This window comes from Leishmania major, chromosome 2 (genome assembly GCF_000002725.2).
Source record: "Leishmania major strain Friedlin complete genome, chromosome 2".
NCBI lineage: Eukaryota > Euglenozoa > Kinetoplastea > Trypanosomatida > Trypanosomatidae > Leishmania > Leishmania major.
Genome location: NC_007244.2, coordinates 230,666 through 251,109, shown reverse-complemented (window position 1 = coordinate 251,109; position 20,444 = coordinate 230,666). Strand labels below are relative to the sequence as shown.

At 60.7% G+C, this 20,444-nt stretch overlaps 4 protein-coding genes across 4 annotated transcripts; all 4 read left to right on the top strand.

Moving 5' to 3' along the window:
- Nucleotides 1-1,097: 1,097 nt before the first annotated feature.
- LMJF_02_0550 (hypothetical protein) lies at nucleotides 1,098-1,589 on the top strand (the record flags this gene model as incomplete). Its single annotated transcript, XM_003721612.1, has 1 exon — nucleotides 1,098-1,589. The coding sequence occupies one exon, from the start codon at nucleotides 1,098-1,100 to the stop codon at nucleotides 1,587-1,589; it is 492 nt and encodes a 163-aa protein (XP_003721660.1).
- Nucleotides 1,590-4,082: 2,493 nt separating this feature from the next.
- On the top strand, nucleotides 4,083-5,069 carry LMJF_02_0540 (conserved hypothetical protein; the record flags this gene model as incomplete). The annotated part of the gene is made up of 1 exon (XM_003721611.1): nucleotides 4,083-5,069. The coding sequence occupies one exon, from the start codon at nucleotides 4,083-4,085 to the stop codon at nucleotides 5,067-5,069; it is 987 nt and encodes a 328-aa protein (XP_003721659.1).
- Nucleotides 5,070-6,534: 1,465 nt separating this feature from the next.
- LMJF_02_0530 (conserved hypothetical protein) lies at nucleotides 6,535-9,123 on the top strand (the record flags this gene model as incomplete). The annotated part of the gene is made up of 1 exon (XM_003721610.1): nucleotides 6,535-9,123. One exon carries the CDS (start codon nucleotides 6,535-6,537, stop codon nucleotides 9,121-9,123), a length of 2,589 nt encoding a protein of 862 aa, XP_003721658.1.
- A 4,932-nt stretch (nucleotides 9,124-14,055) lies between these two features.
- On the top strand, nucleotides 14,056-20,025 carry LMJF_02_0520 (conserved hypothetical protein; the record flags this gene model as incomplete). The annotated part of the gene is made up of 1 exon (XM_003721609.1): nucleotides 14,056-20,025. The coding sequence occupies one exon, from the start codon at nucleotides 14,056-14,058 to the stop codon at nucleotides 20,023-20,025; it is 5,970 nt and encodes a 1,989-aa protein (XP_003721657.1).
- Between the last annotated feature and the right edge of the window lie 419 nt (nucleotides 20,026-20,444).

Sequence of the window (20,444 nt, the reverse complement as noted above, 5' to 3'; positions counted from 1 at the left end):
TCTACGTAAAAAAGAGGGCGGCGCGGAACCGGAGGGAAGAGGATGCAGAAAGGGAAAAATGGACATGTCACGACTAGCCCTTCAGCTGCTGACGTGTCATGGCGTGCTCTCAGCTTTTCTTTGATTTGTTGAACGGGATGACAGGCCTGGATGGATGTGGGGAGGGAGGGAAGGGGGAGGGGAGAGGAGGGAGGAGGGAAGGGGTGTGGAAGGGGGGAACGCCTCACCTCTGTCTTCCGAATAGGCGCGCCTGCTGCGTTTTCTTCCCACCACTCTCCTCTCCCTCGGTTCTCCAAGTCCCTCCCTCCCCCTCCAGAGTGGCTGGACTCGGACTAGTGGCGTACGATTAGATCTTCAAGTTACCACCACCAAGAAGCGAAGGGAGCCGCAGCGATGTGCCTGGTCTGTGTGTGTGTGTGTGTGTGTGTGTGTGTGTGTCGGTGTCGGTGTCGGTGTGCACACGTGTTACCCACGAAAAGGAGCGTCACCATCACGACCGCCCGCCTCTTTCGAAAAGGCAGAGAGTTCGTCAACCACGCACCATTGCCCATGCCTTCCACCCTTTTTTTTTCAGGATTTTCAGCTCGTGTTGGCGCGCCCACGCTTGCAGCGTCGATTGGTGGAGCAGATGGTCACCTAGCCTCTCTCTTCCTCTCCCTCCTTCTCCATGCAGCATGCCTCGTCCACATCTTGTCGTCTGTACTCGTGTCTTTGTCGTCTCACCTCGCACATGTGCCTCCAAGCGACACGTCATGACACCGCTGCATCTCCTCCCCTCTCTTTCCCTCCCCACCCTCTCCTGAAACACGCCAAGATCCCCTTACCTCTCCTTTCCAGCCACCGCCTCCCGCCCCTTCACGAAAGCAAGCAAAGACGTGTTGATCCTCCCGCCGCCCTCTTTTTTCGTTTCTATTCGCACTCTCGCTGAGGCTCCCTCGAATACGATCCTCTCGCTCTCTCTTGTCTGTCTGCCTGGCCAGTCCCCCCCCCCCTCCCCCCGCTGCCTCGCTCGCACCTCGCTATTCGTCCACCGCACAGCTGCCCATAAAGATACGCTCTCGCACTGCACATACTCCCTCAACAGAATACAGGAGAAAATGCCGAACGTTATCGTGACTTGCACCTTCAACCCCCCATGTGTCTCCATCCAGGGGGCGAATATCCGCCAGGACACGATCGATGCCCTTCAGCGCGCACTGCCGAAGCAGACCACGACAAGTCTGCCTACACAGCGCCCCGGTGAGCCTGCCAAGTTCCTCCTGACGAACGGCAGCGGCGTGGTGGAGTCTGGCACAGTGAACCGCATCGAGGACGGCAGTGCCGCCGCTGGTGGCGCGGAAGAGGGCAGCCAAGAGAACACCTCCCCGCACCACAGCTCGCACGGAGTGGCCCCTGGAGAAGGTGCGAAGGAGTACAAGAGCTGGCGCATTGACCTCGGGCAGCACTACTGCGATCAGACGGGTCGCGCCATGATCTTTCTGGTCATCATCGAGGCGCTGGAGGAGGAGGGCTTTGCCCTGCGCGGCACGCACACCTTGATGATGGATAGGGAGAAGGATGCTACCCAGCTCATCTTCGTACGTTCGTAAAGACACAACGCCTTTGTGGAAAGAAAACAGCCAAGGAAGAATGGGCCCTTCTTAGGAGTGAGCAGACACAGACCTTCGCGAAGTGCCGGTGCACTCGCGCGCGCCATCAACGACCTCATAACAGCGGCATATCCGCCGACATACACGCCCACACACAAACACACTAGCATGTAAAGTTTTATTCTTCTCTTTCTCTGTGTTTCTCTTTTCGATCTCGTGAGGTATGTACATAGACAGAAAAATGGGCAGCGTCGTCCCACACGTGCGCGGAGTGCGCGTGCGTGTGCCGTTGATCCGCTCTTCGGTGCTCTCTGGAATGAAAGACGCTCTTGGGTTGCGTTGGTGGTGTTTACACATGCATATGTGTGTGTGTATGCACGTGTATATGTATGTATATATATATATATATATGTGTATGTGTGTGTGTGTGGACAGGCTCTAGGCATCCTACCACTCTCGCGGCTCCCTCTTTGCGTGTTTTTTGTTCCCGTCGTCGTTCTCGCAGGTAGGGTTGGGGAGGGGGGAAGGAGGAGGAGGAGGAGGAGGCGTGTAGCTGTGCCCCCACACGTTACGAATTTCTCCCGCCATGTGCCTAAACCCCACCACCCGCCCTCCCCGTGGCAGAGATGACATTGGAGCGATGAAGGGTCAACACAAGACAGAGAGAGGAAGAGCACATGAGGCAGTTGCTGATCGGATAAACAGGCAACGCGAAAACGAACAAGAACAAAGGCAGCAAACTCTCCACCCCGGACTGTGGTTGTGTGAGTGGGGATGCTTACGGGGTGGGGTGGGGGGGAGGGGAGGGGAACAGAGAGAGAGAGAGAGCAGGTATGTCACCTGCCGTGCACATTCTCCGTACAAGGTCTTTTTTTGTTCGTTTTCCAGGTGAAGGTGGACCTTTCTCAGATCTGCGTGACAGGCAGCGGCGGCTTCCTCCGTCTTTTGCCCCCTCGCCTCCCCTCGCCTTCCTTCGCCTCCTTTCTCCTGGGAAAAACTGTCTCTTCTGGTTCTTGCCACACACACACACACACACGCACACACACGCGAGAAAGCACCGATAACGAGGGCAAGACAAACCCGCGACATGTTTTGTTGTGGTACGCAGAAAACACAGCCGTCGTACGTACGCACGCGCGTTGCTTCTCCCCCGCACCGTCGCCCCATCTTTTTCCCTCTCTTCTGCGCCGGTAAACCCACCTACGCTATGATCCACTGCCTCCTTCGCCCTCCTCTGCGCTTCACCCCTCTTTCGAACTACTGGCGCGTATACTGTGTGCTGTCATACTGTATGTATGTGTGTGTTCCACGTCTGCACCGTACCGGGCACATACACACACACACACATATATATATATATATATATATACATATATGTATATTCAATTGTAGTTGTCATACACGCATCTCTATTTAACGAAGCAAATCAGACGACGACGGCATCTGCCCCATTTTTCTTTTTTTTTGTTTTTGCCCCTCCGTTCTCTCTTCAACTCCCGCCTGCGCAAGCGAACATATCTTTTAGTTTAATAGAAAAGATATATATATATATATATATCTATATATCATTATATATCTATATATCTGTATATCATTATATATATCATTTTCTTTTCGACCCATTTACGCCTTTTTTTTTGGTGTCGTTCATCGTCACTGTGCTGCGGTACTGCTGATTGCTGTTCTCTCTCCAATGTGAGCTGGCGCGATTCTCACGCCGAGTCGTCCCCCTCTGATGCACCGCTGCTGCCAGTCTGCTCCTGCTGACTCTGTGTTTGGTGCTCGCTGACTGCACAATACTGCGGTGTTTCCTCCTTTACACCCTCCGCAGCTTAGCATTCAGCAGAAAGAACCCCCCCCTTAAACGGACACACGTATATAGAACCCCCTTGCGCAGATTTTAGCCACATCACTTGCGCTGTAACGGTGCTTCATGTTTTTTTTTTGTTTTGATATTCTGCTCTCTCTCTCTCTTTCTTTATTCCCATGAAGTCGCGGACATCTGGAGGCTCTCGCCGGTCCACTGCTGGTGGCACGGATGGACGCTCACTCGAGACGGCCCTTGCGGCCTCGTCTTTGCTTCTTTGGCTCCCCTACTCTCTGGCGGCGGTGTACGTGGCGTACTGCAGTGCGTTTGTATCGGAGTCATCGGTCGCTGGAAGTTCAAGCGCGTTGTCCAGCAATGTCGGGATCAGTGTCGCATCGTCGGCATCCGGGGGCAGCGCAGGGCTCGCGACGTCGTCCGCGTTTGCTGGAGCGTCGCTTGCCTCATCGTCGGCGTCGTCCGTGGCAACGGCCACCTACGGCAGCGCCATCACAGGAGGCGCGACGGCCCGGCATCGCTACAGTTCAGTCTACTACTACATCTTTCCTGTCGGCTTTGAAATCGCCGTCTTCGTACCGCTGCTGCTGCGCGTCCTGTCCTTCAGCGCAGCAGCAATCCTCGTCACTTATTACCTCTCCGTGCACAAGGTCAACGGAGGGGAGTACTTGATGGCGGTGGCGTGGGCACTCGGAACCTTCAGCGGATACGGATGGCTGTACTCGTCGACAGGGTTGGTGCTGCCGACTTCGTCGTCCTCGTCATCTCTCTCGAGCAGTGCCAACGCGGGGGCGCAGGTGATGCCATCCGCTGTGCGACCGTCTTGGCTGTGGCTCGTGGTGTCGCTCCTCACCGGCCTCTTTAGCGGCATCCTGTGCAAGGTGAAGGACATTGTGGATGGCAAGCATGCCTGCGATACGCATCTCTTTCCGTTGCTGGAACGCTATGAGGAATTCGAGGACACAGAGCTGCGGTGCGCCGCTGGCGCCGGTGACGACCACCAAGATGATCGCGGCGCTGGCTATCCTTTCGTTGCAGTAGCTGCACCTCCCTCCTCTCCTCTGTCTGGTGTGCTGCGTTACCGCCGCATCTGTATGTCCACCTCTCACCATCTTGTCAGCCTCGGCGACCGACTCTACATGGTCGTGCCCTTCTGCACTGGCCAGTGGTTCTCGTTCATCCTCCACAACGGGTGGCGCGGCATCATTGTGGAGAACGGCACCATCTTGCTTTCCCTCAGCTTGGTAGGCTACACGATGCTGAGCTACAAGTTTCTGAAGCGCCAAGTGCTGCGCGTGTCCGGGCGGGTGACCCTCTCGACGACGGCGCGCAGTCGCAATCGTCGCAACAAGCGCCGCCTCCAGCAGCAGCACCAGCAGCAGGGCGGCGCTGCTGTGGTCTCCGAAGAGGATGCTGCCGAAGATGCCAACGGTGCCGATTTTCCGGAGGACGTCGGGGAGGTGGCGGTTGTCGACGTCATGGATCTCATCTCGAAGCTTTTCACGACGTCTTTTGGTGTTGTTGTGCTAGTGGTGCTGGGGCTGAACCTCTTCATGACGTCCCTCTGTATCCCCTTTCTGAAGGCGCTCTTCAAGCTCAACGCGCTGGTCAGCGGCGTCGGCATTGGAATTGAGCTCATAATGTACGAGGTGGCGTGATGAGCTTGTGGCGATGCCTGTAGATCGCCAGTGCACGTGTGTATGTATGCGTCTGCCTCGTTGTTTGTGTGTTGCCTTGCCGTGTAGCCTTGCCATCATTCGCCACAGCACATCGTTGAATATTGCTTTTTCTCCCCCGGGGGGGGGGAGGGGAGCAGGGGTTTTGTTCGCGTGCCGTGCCTGCCCTGCCTCACGAGTGCTGAGTACGCTCTTTTCCCCTTTGTTTGCTGCTCCCTTCGCAACGATTAGACACCTACCCGCCCCAACCCACCCATACACACAGGGGCGTATATGCTCAGATATGCATCGGCGCGACACGTACTTACCCACATATAACTATATTGATATATACTGATATATATATATATGTATATATATGTATATCTGTATGTATCTCTATGCATACATGTACACACACCTGCACGGGCATTGTTCTCTCACTTACAATGCCCGCTGAGTGCGTCAAGTAAAAATGAACACCACACAAGGCAAAAGGAGTTGGGGAGCGAGTCGGTGCGAAGGGGGTGCCGCGACGCGAGTCACCTCCTGAAAAAACAAAACAACAATAAAACCAAAGGGAAGTAGCGTTGTGCCCTCCTCCCGCCCTTCCCTCTCCTGCCATACACAAGTGCAGCCGTGAGCTGCCGCATCGCCGGCCCTCCATCCCCTCCCCCCTTCACGGGGTAGTGCACGCATTGTGGCCCTCTGCCTCCTACAACCTTCCCTCTGTGCGGTGTGTCGCTGCTTCACCTCTGATGCTTCAGTTGGTCTCGCTCATCTGCGCATCTCTCTCCCTCTCTCTTTGGTGTTTGTCTGCTCGATCTGCGCCGTTGATACGGTGAACCATATACATATATGTATTATATATATGTATATATATATATATATATATATATGTATTATATGTCTGTATAAGTAACCGTCAGAAAACAAAGACGAGGCGCAGAGCACACGTCTGACTTTTGCCCTCTTCCACCGCGTGTTCACTTCCGTGAGCACACAGCCGCTCGTTCCACCAAACGCCGACAGCCGCCGTACGTGAGGGGGGGGGAGATCTTCAGTGCAAAGCAAGCGGCAGCGCGGAGGCTTTATTATTCCTCGTCGGACAAATACAGCGAGATAGTGGTGCGTGTGTGTGTGTCTGTGTCCACGTAGCATACACACTTGCCCCACACATCATAGAAAGGGTCGTTCTTTCTTCTCTTTACCCCTCCCTTCCCTCCCCTCTTTTGCCTCCTCATGGGCGTTCGGCCATCTTCTCTGATCTGCATCGCCAGCATCCCGCACTCGCTATCCTCTGCCTCAACCCTCCCTCCGCGCCGTGTTTTGTCTCTTAGGTAGCGTCACCGACGTCTGGGTAGCACACCCGCCCAGGTACGCTCACAGAGACACGGGGGATCGGCAAGTCGAAGCGACCAAGAGAGTGGGATACCCAGATCAGGGTGGGAGCGGCCGTAGAAAGGATATGTCTGCCGTCAGCCCGCCCAGCGGGCAACTGGCGCAGCCGACGGCTTTCATCGCCACACCATCAGGGTTCAACGCCAGCGGCGCTGCCCCGTCCTTCGTCAAGGTCTACTGCGGCAACGACGAATGTGTTCCGTTCAGCAAGCAGTGCACTAGCGACGTCTTCCAGGGCGTCCTCTCCGACCTTGCAAACCGCGTCAGCAAGCATGAAGCGCAGGATCAGGCCAGTCGCAGTCACCGCGTGAAGACTGTGGGAAGTGCCGCCGCGGCAGACGGGGCAGCCTCGGCTTCGGGGACTGTGGCTGGAAGCGGCGGCAGCGACGGCAAGGGTGAGTCGACGCCGCCGGCTTCAGAAGATCGTGTGGGTACTGCGGGGACCCGTAGCAGGGTGGTGAAGGGGGGCGGTGCTGGTGCGAAAAAGAAGCAATCTGCGCCGCCGCTGTCTACGTCACCGCCGCTTCTGCTACCATCAAAGGGTGTTGCCCCGGCTGCGCCATCCACAGAGCCCTTCCACTCCACCAACACCTCACCCACCACTGATACAGCCGCTGCGTTGGTAGGTGACCCGCTTGCAGGTGAGAGTGGTGTTCGTGTGGCATGTGATGTGTACCGCCGCGCGGAGCTGCTGCCGCTCAGTTTTGTGCGCGAAGTCGCGTCGAACAGCCGGGTGACGGCACTGTACAAGCAACACCTTCAGCTTCAAGAGGAGCTCCAGCGCCATCAGCTCGAGCAACAGCAGATACAACAGCAGAGGGAGGAGGATGATGACGCTGCCTCCGCCGCGGCTGCCAAGGCGGCGAAAAACGATGCGGCAGATGCCGCAAGCAACCAGAGCACTGCAGGCCGCGCGGGTGGGAAAGGAGGCAAGACACCGAGCAGCAAGCCCGCTCCTCGACGGTGCGGGATGCCAAGCGTGGGCCGGGCCGGTAGCGCCGTCTCCGGAAACCGAGTTCCATGTTCTGCTAGCTCCGCTGCAACTTCTGCGGTCGCTGCGACGGCGCTGGCTGCCCAGATCCGCACACAGCTCTGGACCGCTTTGCGGAACACAATCCCCTTCTTCGGCGTGTTGACGATGCCCGTTCACACACCCATGGAGCCCCTTATCAGCCTGCCAGCATCGGCATCTGCAAGTGGTGCGAGCACCGCCGCTGCGAGGGCCGCGGCAGCGACAACGACGCCGCCGGCGGCAGGTGTGGCGTCCGCGGCTACGGCCGTCTGTAGCGGCTCTTATGTGCTGCTGGGGTGCCGCGAGCGACCGCGCGAGGAAAGAATTTCGGCCGACGCATCACCGGTGGCTTCCCAAGCGGGGCGGTGCGCTTCCGGCGCTCTGTCCGTCATCGGCGGAGCTGCTGCGTGTGCAAGCATGTCTACTGTGGAGCGGCTGGTGGAGCAGGCCCACGAGGCATCCGTGACGCGGCTTCCGCCCCTCAGTAGTGACGCTGTGCTTCGCAGCAACGGCGGCACGAACGCGTTCGGGGCCAACGGCGAAGGTGGAAAGCGGTCACCGCGAAAGCAGCGCTTGCACCCGAGGGATCTGCAGGCGCAGATGTCGCAGCAGTCGCTGCCGCTGCGGTGCACGCTGCACCCCACCACCAACCGTGTCGTGCCGATGCTGCCTCCGCTTCCAGATGACATCGCGGCCGGCTACGGCTCTGCGAGGCTGGTGACGAGGTCGCTCGGTCCATCTGCTGCGGACCCCAGCGGAGACGCGGACGACTCCACGACGCCGTCGGGAACTTACATCAGCAGGATCGCGGCTAACGGCCGCGGCTGCGGTAACCCCGATCGAGCACATCGACGCTCCTTAGATGAGCCCGCCGACGACTTTGTAAGCGCAGTGAGCGCCTCTGCGGCTGCTGGTCTGAGACGCCCGCTGTCGAGCTGTAAGGATGCGCTACCGACGGGGGTTGCGAAGGGCAGCGCCGGCGCTGGGCCGCTCTCCGACGAAGTCGGCATCGAAGGTGACGAGGAGGCAACGTTAATGAACGCACAGCAGCCGTCGAATGCTGCTGCCGCTTCATATGACCCTCTCTCTCCATCTACCTTGCTGCATGCGAGTTCGGCCGTGGGACCGAGCGGCAGCACGCACCGGGACGGTGACGGACCCGGAAAAGGAATGGAGCCAGGTGTACCCCTCTCCGCAGCCGCCATCGCCCGCCTCGCGCCTTCCACTCGGTTTACGGTGCAGCTGTCCAGCTGCAGCGTAACCTTGACTACGCAGCCCCGGAAGGGAGCGGGGATGAACGCCGCTGACGCCGCATCCGCCAACACCACTGGCGCGGCAAACAGCATCAGCGGTACCGGTAGGATTGCCACCGGCTGTGGTGAGGTCGATACCTATGCAGACGAGCTTACCCTCGTGTTTGACGGGCTGGATGTGCTCTGGCACGGTCCCAATGGCGAGGAGGCGTTGCTGCAGTGGGTGCTGGACGAGTACTCTATTCTACTAAAGCAGCGTATGGCGGCCGCCATGGCGCAGTGGACGTCGATGGTGCACGCCCGTGACACCAGCGCTGGCGCCGCCAGCGAGTCTTCCTCCAAGGCGAACAAGATGCGGCGCCAACTACCGAGCGAGCGTGTACGGGCGTAGCATGATGGCGGCTGCTCGCGTTCGACCAGAGGCAGATACGTAAGGAGTAGAGAGGGACACGCGAGCTCCTCTCCGCTTTGCCCTCTATACTCCTTACACACACTCACACACACACACACACACACACGACGTATACCCGGACCCCCTTGCCCCGTTCATTCCGAATAAGCCTTCTATTGTTTATGTCCTCCCCTCCCCACCCCTCTCTGCCGCCGCGCTCCGGTCCCCCGGGATTTGGCGCTCTGTTTCTCTCGCGCACGAGCGCGTCGTTCCTCCTTTGCACCTCCTCCACCCATGCGCGCCGCTTCTATGAGTTTACGTGTGCAGCCACGAGACGGTCGCGCCATTCACAGGAGGCATCGTGCAGTGGAGGAGGGCTGCGGGGTAGTGGGGGCTGGGGGCGTGCTCAGTGAGCAGCAGGAGGCATGCACGTGTGAAGTGCGCTCTTCTTACACCTCCCTCCCGTCCACCCATCGACACACAGTCATTGTCGTCTCTCACTCTCTCGTTATTCTAACACCCTTCTTCGGCAGAAACCGAGCAGCAGCGAAGTTTTACGGCTCCTCTCTCTCGGTGTATGGGGTGACATTCCGTGGGCACCCCCTCCCCCTCCTTTCCCGCGTCTGCCACCTCCAATGTAAGTTGAGTATAATACACGATGAAACCAAAGAGCAGTAACGTCATGTGCCGTGCATTGAGCTCTTTCGTTATGTATAAGGGGAGATACGTCTTTCCCCCCTCCCCCTCCGTCCATCTCCCGTCTTTTTTGTTGTTGTTGTTGTTGTTGTTGTTGTGTGTGTGTGTACGGCGTCGTTCTGGGAAAGCTTCCGCTGCCCGCTTCCTAAGGCGGCGCGCATATAAACTCACTCCAGCACACACATACACACGAAGCTGCGCCTCGCTCCGATGTAATGCGTGGCTGCCTCGTGTGTGTGTGTGTGTGCGTGAGTGTGTGTAAGTGGGAACATGTACTTGTAGAAGCACTTTCCCCCTTCCCCTTCCCCTCTCTCTCTCTCCATGATCGTGTATGTGTGCCTGTGTTCTCTACTGGACCGTGAAGGCAGTCTACCGATGCGCCCTCCTCCTCATTTCATGCGTATCTCTTTCTCTCTCTCTCTCTGTGCATGTGCCGCTCTTGTTCTTTCCACATTCCAGCGATCTGAGCTTCCTTCAACGCTCTCCCTCCCATTTTTCCCCCTCTCTCGGCCACTATGCCTGCGCGTGTGTGGGCGCACAGGCGTTTATGTATGCGGACTGCTGCCCCAGCCCCTCCTCCCCCCTCACTCCTCGTCTCTTTCACTTCCTGTTTTTGTTTTGTTTCTGTTCCCGGTCTTTTCCTCAGCTTGTGAGAACGTCTCTGTACAGCCTCCCTCCCTCCCCTCACGGTGCACTCGCACACGATCTGCTTTTCCTCATGTCATGTTGTTTGCTGTATAACGGCTCCCCGTTTCTGTTGTGCCGCTGTTTCACGTTGTTGGCGACCCTGCCCGTATATATACATACGTATCTATATATATATACACACATATACACACGCACGCACATGTCTGTGTGTGCGTGTCGATGCCGGGGCATCTCGCGAGAAGTGGATGAGGGCGCGTTGTCGTCGGTGTGGTGACGGCATGCGCGGAGCAAGGCTCCCTTTCTCGGCGACGTACACACACGCAGACAGACCTGCACCTTCTTTCGCCCCCTCCTTTCGCTTCTCTTGTCACCGCGGGTTGCGTCGACATCGCTATTAGGTCGGCGACTCGTTGTGCAGGACGAACGATGTACATTACGCCGCCGCCACCGCCACCTTCCCTCAGCTAAACAAGCGAACACGCTGCGCCATCCCTTCACGTATAACATCTCTCTCTCTCTCTCTCGTTCTCCCTCCCTCTGCTCCTGATGGCAAACACGCACACATGCACAGGGGTACAGATACACGTACGTCTCCAGGTCGAGTCTGACGACGCAGACACGAAAACAGAGGTACCGTAGTGGAGGCACTGGCTGCGTGTGCATCGGTCCCGCTCACTCCCTCGCTCTCTTCGTCTGTCGCTCGCTCGCTCTCTCTGTGTGTGTGTGTGTGTGTGTCTGTGCGTGTGAAGTTGTCTGTGCAGAAAAGGAAAGGGGGAGGCGGGGGCGGTGGGTCGTTGCACGGATTGGTGCAGCGGTATGTATGTTTTTGTGGTTTCCCGTTTCTCTCGCTTGCCATTTTTCGCTGCCTCCGCTGGTGTGGCTTCTCCTTTCCTTACCTGGACGTCTTCCGTGCCTCTCCCCTCCTTCTTTCTCCATCTGTGACTCTCTCGCTCTCTGTCTGTGATCCACATCCAACATCAACAACAACAGCTGTACATGCGCACGGTTGCGTCAAGCGGCGTAAGAAACGCACACATCTCCGTGAGAGGTGGACCTGCTGCGTTCTACGGGGGGGGGGCGTACGCGCTTCCGCTGATTTTGTGTGGCGTACAAAGACCCCTTTCAAGCCGCCACTCCATGGTGACTTGGCGCCACCACAGAGAAGGGCAGGAGGAGGTGTGTGTGTGTGTGTGTGTGTGTGTGCTGCATGCCGAGCCCTCTTGTCCGTGCGCGAAGCACCGCCGTTTGCCACGATACGTGCGTGCATCGGCTTGTCGCCACCCCGTGAACGGGTAAGCGGGCCACAAGACGGCACGACGGTGCTCAGCACTGCCGTCACCACCTCGTGCGTATCGAAGGTCCACCTTCTTTCTCCTTCTCTCACCACCCTCCTTTCGCCTTGGAACCTTCGTGCGCCTTCTTCTCCCACACGCGCGCACTACCAACGACGCAATCACGTCCTTGGCATGCACTTCTACACCGGCACGCCCAAAACACGTGTGTGCCCACACGCGCGCACGAAGACTTCGCAGATGCTTATCACTCCGCCCTCCCTCGCGCGCGCTCCTTTCCTGTTTCTCCCTGTTACCACCCCCACCCTCACCTCTTCCCTTCTTCCTCTCCCAACACACGAAGGCAGCGCACGCGCAACTGCGCCCCTGTACGCACGTGTGCGTCGTGTGTGTGTGTGTGTGTGTGTGTGTGTGTGTGTGTGATAGAGAGAGAGCGATTTCAGCGAGTGTGAGAATAGGGTGCGCATGCATGTCGACGCGCATCCCTGCCTTACACCCCTTAATCTCGGCGCATACACACACCTACCTACCCCACCTATCACTGCTGCCCCTCCCCCCTCTCCCCTCTGTTGGGTAGTCATCTCCCATCTGCCGCATCCAGGAGGTGTTTTTCTGCTTTGTTGCCTTGTTTCCTTTCACTCGCGTTACGCGTCTCTCATTCCCCCCCCCCTCACACACCCCATCACACCCCCTTTTGTGTTTTTTTTGTCGTTGTACCGTCGAGCGACGGCGTAGACACTCTGAGCTCCCCCTCTCCCCCCTCTCGTCGTGCACGCGGGGGGAGGGTAAGAGATCAGCCACGAACAACAAAAACGGAAGGAAGCGGGCGGCCATCCCACCTCCGCGACGGCCTCACGCCAACAAGAGAGCTTGACATCGAGAAGAGGGAGGAGGGGCTAAAGAAAAACCAAAACAAGAAGGTACACACGCGCGCACACACGTAGTCCCTCTCCGTGCGCTCTGCTTTATCATTGACTCTCTTCTGTTCTCCTTCTCCGTCCTCACTCACGCTGCCGCGCGCGCAGGCAGGCCGACAGGCGTGTGTGTGTGTGTAGGGGACTCTTGTTCTCGTCCTCGTTTTTCTTTGCCTAAGCGCACTGGCAACTCGTCTGCTTCTCGGCCTTCCCTTCCGTCCCTCCTTAACAAAATATATTGTCCCCTTTGTTTATGCTGAACGAACTCACGCACCGACACTCCCCCCACCGAGGCCAGCGTCACGCTCGAACTCGTACGCGCCTTCGTTTACTTGTGTGCCCGTCTCAGAGAAAGTGAAGAGTGTCTGTGTTTGTGTGTGTGTGTGTGTGCTCCTCCATTTCTTCCCTTCCTTTGGTACCTGCCTTGCACATCAGCCCCCTCCCGGCCCTTCCATAACCCCTCCTCCCGTTTTCGCTCTCCGTTCTCTCTCTCTCTCTCTCTCTGTGTCTGTCTACGTGTGGAGCGGAATCCCTCCGGTTCTTCGATCCTTCCGCTCGTTGACGTGTGCCCCGCATGCGCACCTGCTTCGCGTGTCGTTCAGTTTTTTTCCTTTTCTGAAGCCCCGCCACTCGCCACTCCTTCTGGTTGGTTCTTGTGCCATCGACAAGGCCTCACGTCTCTGATACCTCCTCTCTCTTCCTTTTTTGTTGGGGAGTGTCTGTGCGTGTGTGCCGGAGTTCCGCCCTCCCTCTGGCTGTACCCTTGCTTTAAAAGCCGTTTCCCCTCTCCCGTTTCCCTCCACCGCCGGTGTTTGCTGTTCCGTATACACCGACATAACCACAGCAAGGCCCTCTTGGTTTCCTGCTGAGCTGTCTATCCCCTTTCTCGGTGCCGCTCATTGCTTGCCCTCTTGTGGTGCCGCTCTTGAAAGGGTCCTAGACGACAGCACGCGCATCACGCGTGTATCTGCTCCGGCTGCGGCTGCCCCCTCTCTCCACATCTTTCGTTGACTTGGGGTCAAGGTGCGTTGCGGTGGCGCAGGCCTGTCTGACGATTCCGAGCTGTACCGCAGCGGGGCAGAGGCACCACGTCTTTTCCCATGCAGTCACTGACGTCATCCGGCGTGCTTGGCCGCTCGGCGTCGGCCAGGAAGGCGCCTGCCCCCATTTCACTGCGAGAAGACGTGGGCAGCCTCCGTGCCGGTGGCGCGCGTACGAGTACGGCAAGGGAAGGACGAGGCAGCATTGCGCGGTCTGCTTCAGCCAGAGGAGTCTCTCTGACCACGTTGGGTAAGGCTGAGGCCAGAGCGGCGGTTGGTAACGAGGCAAGCGGTTTCTGCCGGAGCTCATCACGCGGCAGCGGCAGTGCGGGTCGATGCAGCATGCAATCGTTTGGACACGGCGTTGGTGAGCAGCCAGTCTGCCCTCGCTCGACGATCACGCTGTGCTCACCGAATCAGCACCCCCCCCCCGCCCCACGCGAGTCCTCGGGAGGAGTATCGACCGCTGCCGCCCCACCGACGTCGAGCGACGCCCGCACAGGCGCGCTCACGCTGGCTCGCAAAGCGCCCAAGCGGTCAAGGGTACAAATTCGGAGCATTCGCGTGCGCAGTGCGCCTCGTGGGCCATCAGGGGCGACGCGGCCCGTTTCCGGCAGGGACACCGCACCACCGCACTGGCGCTGTTACCTTTCGAAGTCTGCCGAAGCGTCCACCCCGTCGGCGCCTACGCGCATCTCTTCCGCCGCTGCGACGATGACGTCGAGCCCGCCGGCGCACGCAAACACGACCAGCTCTGCACTGCCCATACCACGCTTACACACCGCTCGTACCTCGGCCTCCTTGGAGGCATTTTTGCTGAGCTTCCAGAACTGCCTCCACAGGCAAGAGATCTTGTTCCAGCGTGTCGACACCGCCGTCGCCCAACTCGAGAGTGCGCGCGTCAACGCCGGCGGCGCGACGGTTTTCCCGCCTTCCTCGGCCCCGACAGCCTCTCTTTGGGGCAGCGGCTCGCTGCCGCGGTACGTGTTGCCATCGCACCTATCTTCCTGTGCCCCCGCGGCGGCCGTAGCAGGTGCGTCGCCGACGCGACCAAACAAGACTGTAACCTTTCCAGGTGCTGTTACCGGAGCAAGGCGCAGCGACGGCGTCCATGACGTTGCCAGCTCTGACATCCCCACGGACGGCGCGCCGGTGCTCTCCATCTCCTCCTCCCAGCAGGAGCTCCCGCTCGCGGACGTTTTCCACCACGCGCAGCGGCATCCGCTGGGCCAAAGCACAGGGTCTTCGACGCTCTCCTTGTCCGTTGTCGTGATGCAGCCCGCGTTGGAGCGCGTTGGCGGCAACGACGTTGGCTCGTCGATGGTGTGCTCCTCCTCGCAAGGCCTCCTATCCCCGCCCCAGCAGACGTCGCCGCTCCTCACGTTGCCGACCTACGTTCGGCTTGACGGCGCGGCACTGACACCGACCTCGGCAGCGCCATCTAGGCTCTTTCATCCACACACCCTGTTCCCTTCCTCGACGCCGGGGACACCGCTGTCGCCGGCTCGCTTGGCCACCACGCAGCAGCAACTCCCCATGAGCAACACCGGGTGCAGAGGTAGCTTGCCACTGAACACAAAGGCGACGTCTCTGGTGACCGAATCCCCGCCCATCTCTGGCAGCGGAGGGGTTCCGGGCACGCAGCGATACCCAGCGGCGGACGCGGAGATCGTCGCCGGTGACCCAGCCACGGAAGACCCTATGCTGCCCGCGCCTGCCGAAGGAAAGGATGCACAGGAGGCAGCCGCGCCATGTTGCATGGCGAGCACCGCCGCGGAGAACACCGCACGTGAGGATGCGGAGGGGAGCGCCGGGGGTAGACGAAAGGGCGCTGCTGCGACCAAGTTGTCCGGTGACGAGAGCGCCTCCGCTTCTCCGCTGACGCACAGTGTGCCGATGCCCTACCTCACCACCGCCATCTCTGGCGCAGACCAGAGCTTCAACAGCGGCTGCTGCGGCGCAGGGAGCGATGGCGTGCCGACGTGGTCCAGCGCCACACCTGGGCATGCGAAGAGCGGAAGCCTTCGCATCGGCGGCATTCCCGACTCTTCCGTGGTAAGCGTCTTCAGCGAGAGCGCGGACAGCGTCTCGCTCTCGCCCCTCTCGCGCCCGCCGTCGATTTGGGTAGGCAGTCCGAGGGCGCGAAGCACCCTCGGTCCGACGTCGCCGCATCAAGCGCCGCTGCAGCTGCAACAGCACTCCTCGCTTGGCGGGAGCAGTATCAGCACAGCATGGATTTCACCTCGCCGTGTGGCGAACAGCCACAACAGCCGCAGCAGCAGCAACACTGCTGGGGCGATGCAGGCATCGGCGAACCGGTCCCCCCGCACAGCGGCCGCGTTGGAGAACCCGCGACACCCGTCGACGGCGGTGAACTCCGCCAGCTCTCTGCCGTCGACGAGTCAACAGCAACCGCAGCAGCGCAGCTCAGGGGACGTGCTCTCGCCCTTGTCCGGGCAGTGGCTGTTGTCGCCCTCCCCGACACCAAGAGTTTCGCGACGTACGAGTGGCGTGGCGCACCGCAGCAGCGTCCAGATGACCTCTGTCAACTTTTCAGGCAGCGGCACCCAGAACATCGGCGGAAACAGCACCAGCGGCAACGGTGGGGGGCTGGTAACGGTGATGTCATCGATTATAGTGGAGGGGAACGTCGTTTCCAGCCTTTCCTCGACGTCTCCTCTGGTGCCGCCGTGCTTTCCTGACAGCGGCGGCGTTGTCACGGGTGCGGCTCAAGCAGTGACGTCGCCAGTACCGACTTGTCGCCAACTCACCCTATCGCCATCGCCGTCGGCTGAGGAAGCCGATCGCGATGACTCCTTCCAGGAAATCTCGCTGCGGTCGCCCATTGACCTGGCCGAGGAGGCGGACGAAGAAGATGCGCAGCAGCTGCAACAGTTGGCAAACCGCTACGCCCCGCCACCGCCACCACCGTCGTTGACAGAGTTGCAGCAGCAGCAGAACCAGCGTCGTCGCTGGAGTGCGCCACCAGTGCCCACCATGAGGCGTCCACCCATGGCACCTCTGCGTCATCCCGACGCTGCTTGCCCGGCAGCGCTTCGGAATGAGGAGGAGCGGCTGCGCAGCTCCACGCCACCGGTTGCGAGGCCAGAGCAGTGGCTGTCGTTCGAGCAACAGCACGAGCGGCTGCACCTGCCCGAGTGCTGGCGTGATAGCGAGGTGATCGTCGTCGACCATGCGAAGAAGGACAGGGAACGTGATTCCGAGGAGGCAGAGCGTCTGCTAGAGCTGGAGGAGGAGCTGCTGAGAGAGCTGCGGCAAAACCAATCAGACCAGATGGATGGCAGCGGTCTACTTCGGCGGGGCCGGCGACGGGGAAGCCGGCACAGACACTTGATGGCAGGCGCCAACGCCGCCGGCGAGACAATAGACGAGGAGGAGCTTGATTGGGGCGATGACTCAGTCGATGAGGCCGCGGCTGACGCTGCCTACGAAGCACGCCTAGCGCGCTACGGCAGAGCGATGCTGCTGCACCGACGCGGCCGCTCTCACGCCTCACTGTACCGCGAGGGCGGCGAAGGGTGCTCGTGCGGTAGCTGCCCATCTACCACGAGCTGTTGTTGCCGGCGCCGACCCGTTAGCGGAGGAGACCGGCAGGGCTTCCCCTCTGACACCACCGCCTCGTTGAGAGGGGCGCCCAGCGGTGAGAGCACCACTCTCCCAGCTGCCACGGGCGCCCCTGCAGGCTCGCCCGTGCTCCCAGCGCGCAACTTCAGCCGTCGCCACTCAGCCCCGGCGACCATCTGGGGCGCCGATCACGGGGCAGGGTGGCGTGACCTGCAGGCACGGTTCGAAGAGCTCATCAGTATTCAGCAGCGCAGTCGCGGAAGTGAGCGGGATGGCGCCGATGGCACAACTCTTGGCGAGCAGTCGTTATCCACACTGGCGAACAACACGGCGTCCAGTCCCATGCAAGAAGGTCTCGCCAGCGGTATATCACGTCGCCGTCGCAGCCGCAGCTTTGGCCAAGAAGTTACCGCCTGTCCACCGCATCTGGTGGGCAGGCGGGCACCGAGCGCCGCACCTCCGACGACCGACCTCCTCAGTTCCTACCGCGACAACATGCCGCATGGCGGCGACGGGAGCAGTGGTTTGCCTGCTCCATCTCCGCACGCTGCTGCTGCGGCACCGACGCCGCTCGAGCGTACACACACCCACTCGGGCTCAAGCGGCTACCGCCGCGTCCAGTGGGGGAGGGAAGCTGAAGCCGATGCAGCGCCGTCGCCGCCCTCGCAGGCACCCGAAAAGCAGCGCATCTCTTCTGCCGCTCTTTCTCCATACTCATCCACGCCTCCGTCGCCGCCAGAGCAGGACGACACGCCAGGGCAGTCGAGCCACGCCCGCGTGTCGGCTGTCTGCACGAATCCGCCCGCGTTTCTCACGTCTCCAAGGCACCCGTCCGTGACGGTGAACGCGGCCCACGCAGCGAGCACGAGGGGCTCTGCCGAGGCGCGCAAGGAGGCCGCCACGTACGACAGTGACGTGGAAGAGGACGAAAGGGATCCGAAGAGCGCCATGGCCGCGCGCACGCCCGTGGCGTCAACCGCGCAACGGACACTGAGGCTGCACTTCACGCGCCCTTCCCACACGGCGTCGTCGATGGGCATACTGGGCCGGCCGCGACGCGCCATGGGTCTGCACAGTGCGCCGGGAAAGGGGCGCCAAAACACGAAAGCCCCCCAGGCGGGTCGCACCGACGGTGAGTCCAAGACGGGTGCGACGCCGTCAACAACCCGAACGCTGTCTGCGCGGCAGAAGTCGCACGCGGCGGCGGCGTCGTCTGCGGTGCCAGCCGCCAGCGGAAGGCGTGGCAACACTGCCGCTTCGCGGTCTGGCAGCTGCGGCTCCGCCAGAGGCCCGCGGATTGTCGGCAGCGGAGGAGGGCGCTGTGCTCGCTGCAGCGGCGCGAGCCCGGCTTCCCTCGACACCGCGGCCGCCGCTTCCATCGTCCCTACGAAGGAGGCGGATGACGGGGCACCGACGGCCGCGACGGAGTCGAACAGCCACGGCACCACTCGCGCCGACACGGGGACAACGATGTCAGCGACGCATCCATCTGACCACGCGCTCGATGGCGGTGAGCTTGTAGAGCCGTTCTCGGCGGTGTTTGTGGTCGCCGCGCCAGCCGCCGCGCCGTCGCCGCCAACGACCACGCAGAAAAACGCGCGTGACAGCGGGACGCAGCGCGGACGACTGCGAGACAGCAAGGCCAGCTCCAGCCGGGACGCTGACAAGGACCACGACGCCCACGACGCTTCCCTCTCGTCGCCTCCACGGCATCGGCACCGCAGACACGCTGGGGCAGAGGGCGAGACCGCCGTTTCGGCCCGCCCGCCGCACAAGGCAAGTGCCCGGCATGCACCGGGGCTTCCAGAAAACGAAGCAAGGCACCCGGACGGCGGTGCTGCAGCAGGAACGACCGCGCTGGAGGGCGCTGACTCGCGCGCGCTGCTGCGACGACTTGCCCAGCAGAAAGACCGCACCCGGGCCATGGAAGAGCGCCTGCGATTCGGCGTCAACAGCACCGCCTTGGCGAACCCTAATAGCGGCAGCCACAGTGCCTGCAGCGGCTGCGGCAGTGGTGTTGTGTGGAATGACGGGCACATCACAGGCAGATGGGGACTGGAGTCGGAGAGCTGCACGCCGACGAGCGGCGCCGCGCGGGCGTGCGTGGCTGCTGACCTGGCTCGCCAGGACTTCAGCACACCGTCAAACATGTACTCGGTGAGTGCAGCCACCGGAGACACCACCTTGGACATTCCTGCGACTCGCGCCAGCACGGCTCGGCACGGCGGCAGTCCCGCGGCGGACGCCCCCCACGTGACAGTGGTCGACCCTGCCGAAGCCACGACTGTCGGCGGCGTGCACGCCGTTCATCCCGGCGCGGGTGCTGGCGCACAGCAGACCTCCTCCAATCCACGCCGGCGCCGCGTCGATCTGCGCTCGCGCCTGGTGTCGAGGCTAACTGCCGTCTCGTCGTCTCTGTCAGCGAGCCCCGCGAAGCGGCACAAGGGCTGCACGGCAACCGTCACATCGGCCACCAACGCCACCGTTGCTGCAACAGCGGTCTTAGCCCAAGGCTTCCGCCGCGCCGAGAGCGCCTACAGTATACGCTCTCGCTCCCCCACGTACGTCAACATGATGCACCATGCGGGCTACGGCGATCGCCGCCGGCACAGCATCGGCGGCGACGTGCTGCCACCCACTACGTTATCCATCTCCGAGCGCCAGCTGCGTTCTTCGCGGGCGCCGGTGGCCAGTCAGCTGATCGACTGGGTTCGGGGCGGCGAATAAGACGGCGTGTGCCGGGGAAAGGGGAGGGGTCATATATATTCCATGTATACGACGGCTGCTCCTCCTCTTCTCTGTGCACGTGTGGCTGCTTGCGAGTGCTGCGCGTTGCTGCCTTGCACTCCGTCCGCTGGTGGGCCGTGACGCCGTTGCTCACGTTGGCTGCGGCCCTTTCTTCTTTCTTCTTGTCTGCCTTCTAGTATGCCAGGCTTCTGTACGTGCTTGTGTCTTCAATGGCGGGGCAGCTCCCTAACCTTTCCCTCCTGAGAGCGCCGCCGCTGCCCCGCCCCTCCTTCCCTCTCTCTCTCTCTCTCCCCCTCGCCTTCCATCTCTCGCACTCTCTCATGGCGCCTCCTCCGCTGGGCCATCCCTTTCACCCGCTGCGGCCGCTGCACCGTTGTCGCTCCTCAGCCAAACCCTCT